The sequence below is a fragment of the Etheostoma cragini genome, unplaced genomic scaffold (genome assembly GCF_013103735.1).
Source record: "Etheostoma cragini isolate CJK2018 unplaced genomic scaffold, CSU_Ecrag_1.0 ScbMSFa_601, whole genome shotgun sequence".
In the NCBI taxonomy this organism is placed as follows: domain Eukaryota; kingdom Metazoa; phylum Chordata; class Actinopteri; order Perciformes; family Percidae; genus Etheostoma; species Etheostoma cragini.
Window position 1 is genome coordinate 1 of NW_023269208.1, and position 3770 is coordinate 3770.

At 43.1% G+C, this 3770-nt stretch overlaps 1 protein-coding gene across 1 annotated transcript; it reads left to right on the top strand.

Moving 5' to 3' along the window:
• The first annotated feature begins 936 nt into the window (after positions 1-936).
• On the top strand, positions 937-3717 carry LOC117941356 (interferon-inducible GTPase 5-like). Its single transcript, XM_034866400.1, has 2 exons — positions 937-1542; positions 2928-3717. The coding sequence occupies exons 1-2, from the start codon at positions 981-983 to the stop codon at positions 3560-3562; spliced, it is 1197 nt and encodes a 398-aa protein (XP_034722291.1). The 5' UTR covers positions 937-980; the 3' UTR covers positions 3563-3717.
• Positions 3718-3770: the final 53 nt, after the last annotated feature.

Genomic DNA, 3770 nt, shown 5'->3' on the forward strand with positions numbered 1-3770 from the left:
AGCCTCAGATGGAGGTCTACGCCAGCCTTAGATGGAGGTCTACGCCAGCCTCAGAGGGAGGTCTACGCCAGCCTCAGATGGAGGTCTACACCAGCCTTAGATGGAGGTCTACGCCAGCCTCAGAGGGAGGTCTACGCCAGCCTAAGATGGAGGTCTACGCCAGCCTTAGATGGAGGTCTATGCCAGCCTTAGATGGAGGTCTATGCCAGCCTTAGATGGAGGTCTATGCCAGCCTCAGAGGGACTACTGCAGCAAAAGGGACAAAAACTCGTCCGATCGTTTCAAACTGACTGGTTTGGAAGAAAAGATGTGGCTATGTGGCTGTGCTAACAGTCAGCAAAAGGAAGGGAGGAAGAGTCCCTGGGGCTTGAAATCAGGGGGCCTGGAACTCGGGGAACAGTGGGGACTCGGGAATTGGGTAGGAAACTGCTTTGGCCAGTAGGGCTGCAGAAGGCAGCGGAGATGAAGCCCCTCTGGAGGCTGAGCAGGACGGCCATCGTCGGGACACAGCTTGTGGGGGACCGCGGTTTTTAGATTAGGTGAAGCCGGGGAAGTAGTACAGGCCTCTTGGCTCTGAAAACAAAAACATGGCCTCTATTCTGAACGCGGTCCTCTGACTTAGAGGGAGGAAGTCACAAGGCTCATTATTTGTAGGCGTAGACATTGAGCGAGTCCAAGGCCCTGGCTCTCATGCTGAAAGTGTCGGGATGATTCCTAACCACCAGACCTATCCAGACATTACTGAATTATCTTTTGCATGTTTTGAAGGTTTTGCGGCCCAGAAAAGCTCAAAGACTGCAATTCATATCACAGTATAGACTACTTTCATTCTTGGAAAAAACATTTAAATGCAATCTGCTAACTTTGACTTCCTGTATTTTAATGAATGATTAGATGAGGGTAAAGTTTTACATGCTGCAACCTCCTGAATCAAAACAGTTCCATGATTTTCTGTTTTTACTTGTTCTTCAGGAAGTGCTATGGATAACCCACATGATATTGAACAAATAGCAGCAATTAAAGAAGAACTGCAAACCAATGGACCCGCTTCAGCAGCTGCAAAGATCCAGGATTATTTGGACAAACAAGATAATGTTCAGCTAAATATTGCGATTACAGGAGAGTCTGGTTCTGGTAAATCCACCTTTGTTAATGCGTTTAGAGGCATACCCAACAGAGATAAGGAAAGAGCGGCCCCTTCTGGTGTTAAAGAAACCACCACAGATCCTACACCATACCCCCACCCAAATTATCCCAAAGTTACCCTTTGGGATCTTCCTGGTATCGGCACCATCAGGTTTCCAGCTGACGAGTACCTGAAGAAGGTTGGATTTGATAGGTACGACTTCTTCATCATCATCTCAGCTGATCGCTTCAGAGAAAATGATGTGAAGCTCGCTAAGGAGATCCAGAAGATGGGGAAGAAGTTCTACTTTGTTCGCTCAAAGATTGACAACAACATACGTGATGAAAAAAAAACTCGCGGGTCAGAGTTCAACGACGAAGAGATCCTTAAGGAAATCAGGGAGGACTGCATTCAAGGTAAGTCTGAGGTTAAAACTTAAAGGCATACGGGATGCACCAAGGGTCACAAGTAGACCCTCTGACTTTAAGAGAGGACTAGATCAGAACTTTACACATTGGCTATGGTAACAGGTTTGATGTAAACAAGTTATCTTTAAATTTAAATTTGAAAAAAACATAGTTTATGCTTTTTGGAAATCAGAAAACACATTTAATAGCTCAGGTAGGCTTTAGGATAGACTCTGTTTTGAAGTGAGTATATTAAAATACCTTTTTAGAGGTAATATTGGACATAAATTCAGCTGGAAACCACAAGTAAACCATGTAAGATCCAAAATGTTCAGAAGCATCGGGGTGTTGAGTAAAGTCAGATGCTTTCTTAACCACAGATCTATTAACTCTCTCCACAGCACGTAGAGACGTACTGTGTTGAGATTTGGGGTAATGCCTGTAAAACCTCTCTACAGACAGTGTGCACAGCTCAGAAAAGAGCGATACAAATTGTGAATGTTGGCTTCAATGATCATAATAATAGCTATTTCTTAAGTCACAAACACTGAAATTCATGGACCTGGAGAACCAGAATACTGCCTTAGTTCTGTATAAAGCTCATTATAACCCACTTCCTTCCAGCATACCAACCATGTCCAGAGAAAGAGAAGAGGGTTATGCCCTCAGAGGAAACAACATACCTGTAACACAGTGATGAAAAGCAGGTGCATATCTGTCTGTGGCGTGAAGTTATGGAACGCATTGCCCGAGGAATTAAAACATAATAGGAATGTCTTCAGATTTAAAAAAGGGTTCAAAGACATGACACTAGATAAGTATAGAAATTAAGTATTATTATTGTGTGAGAATGTTGATAACAGTGATAATGATGACGGTGATGATTATCATTATGGTCATCATCATTACTCATGATATTCACCATAGGATGGCATGTACAGTATAAACATTAAGTACTGACCCTTACGTTTATATGTGGGTACAGTAAGTGTGCATGCATATACAAACACACTGTATGTATGCAGGTAGAAAGTTATCTGTGTAAGTGTATATGTTCTTTAGTAATTTGTTGTCAAATTTATTTTGTCTTTCTTGTCATGTAAATATTTTATTGTCTTTGTTACTTGTTACTTACCTGATATAAGCTGAAGCTTCTGGCCTTACGCTTGGATAACAACCAATAAATTGTTTGATTCATAATATGAATCATATGATAACTGGCAGAGCCGCCTCATCTTCTCAGATATGAACACATAGTTCTACTGTAAACAACCTACCTGTCTTTGTTTGAGCCCTGCAGAGGGATTCTGGGAAGTGTAGGCTTCAGAGGTTATTTCTCAGTTTGATTTAAGTTCATCATGTGAAGTTATCTTCCTGTTCTCTTTGTGACGAAGGTCTTGAAGGACATGTTGAGTCTCCACGAGTCTTCCTGGTGTCCAGCTTTGAACTCCACCTGTATGACTTCCGTCTGCTAGAGAAAACCTTTGCGGAAGAACTCCCTGCAAACAAGAGGAAGGTTCTGCTGTTGGCCTTGCCCAATGTCAGTCTTGAAATAATCAGAAAGAAAAAAGGAGCTTTACAGGCAAACATAAAGTACCTTGCTGCTGGGTCTGCCCTCGGAGCATTAGCACCAGTTCCTGGGCTTTCTGTTGCTGTTGATATGGCCATGATGGTTAAAACCACTAGCAAGTACCAAGCTACCTTTGGTCTTGATAGCGAGTCACTGCAGAGTCTGGCTCAGACTGTAGGGATGCCTGTGGAGGAGCTTAGGGCAGTGATGACATCTCCACTGGCTGCACAGGAAATAAGCACAGAGGTAATCATTAAGGTACTGAGCTCTTCATTGATTTTCATTTCCTTAATGGCAGTAGAGGAAGGGTCTAGGTGGCTTCCGTTAATAGGATTCCCAGCAGCAATGGCCGCTTCTGCTGCCTGCACCTACAAATCTCTCAGCATGTTCCTCGACATGCTGGCTGAGGATGCACAGAAGGTCTTTGAGAAGGCGCTGGGTTTGAACACCTCGGTGTAAGGACAAGGTCAGCAGAGAAACAGATAATGTCCCGGCAGAAACGTCCCTGCACCCGGTCCATTAAGGTCCCCGATGTCTCTGCTGATCAAAAACCTGAAAAGTTCTGTAGATTTACAGAAAATCCTCTGGACCTTTAAAGGGACATTTCTGTTAATAAAAAAAAATATAGAAATACGGAAATAAAATCAAAAGTGTGTCGAAATTAATA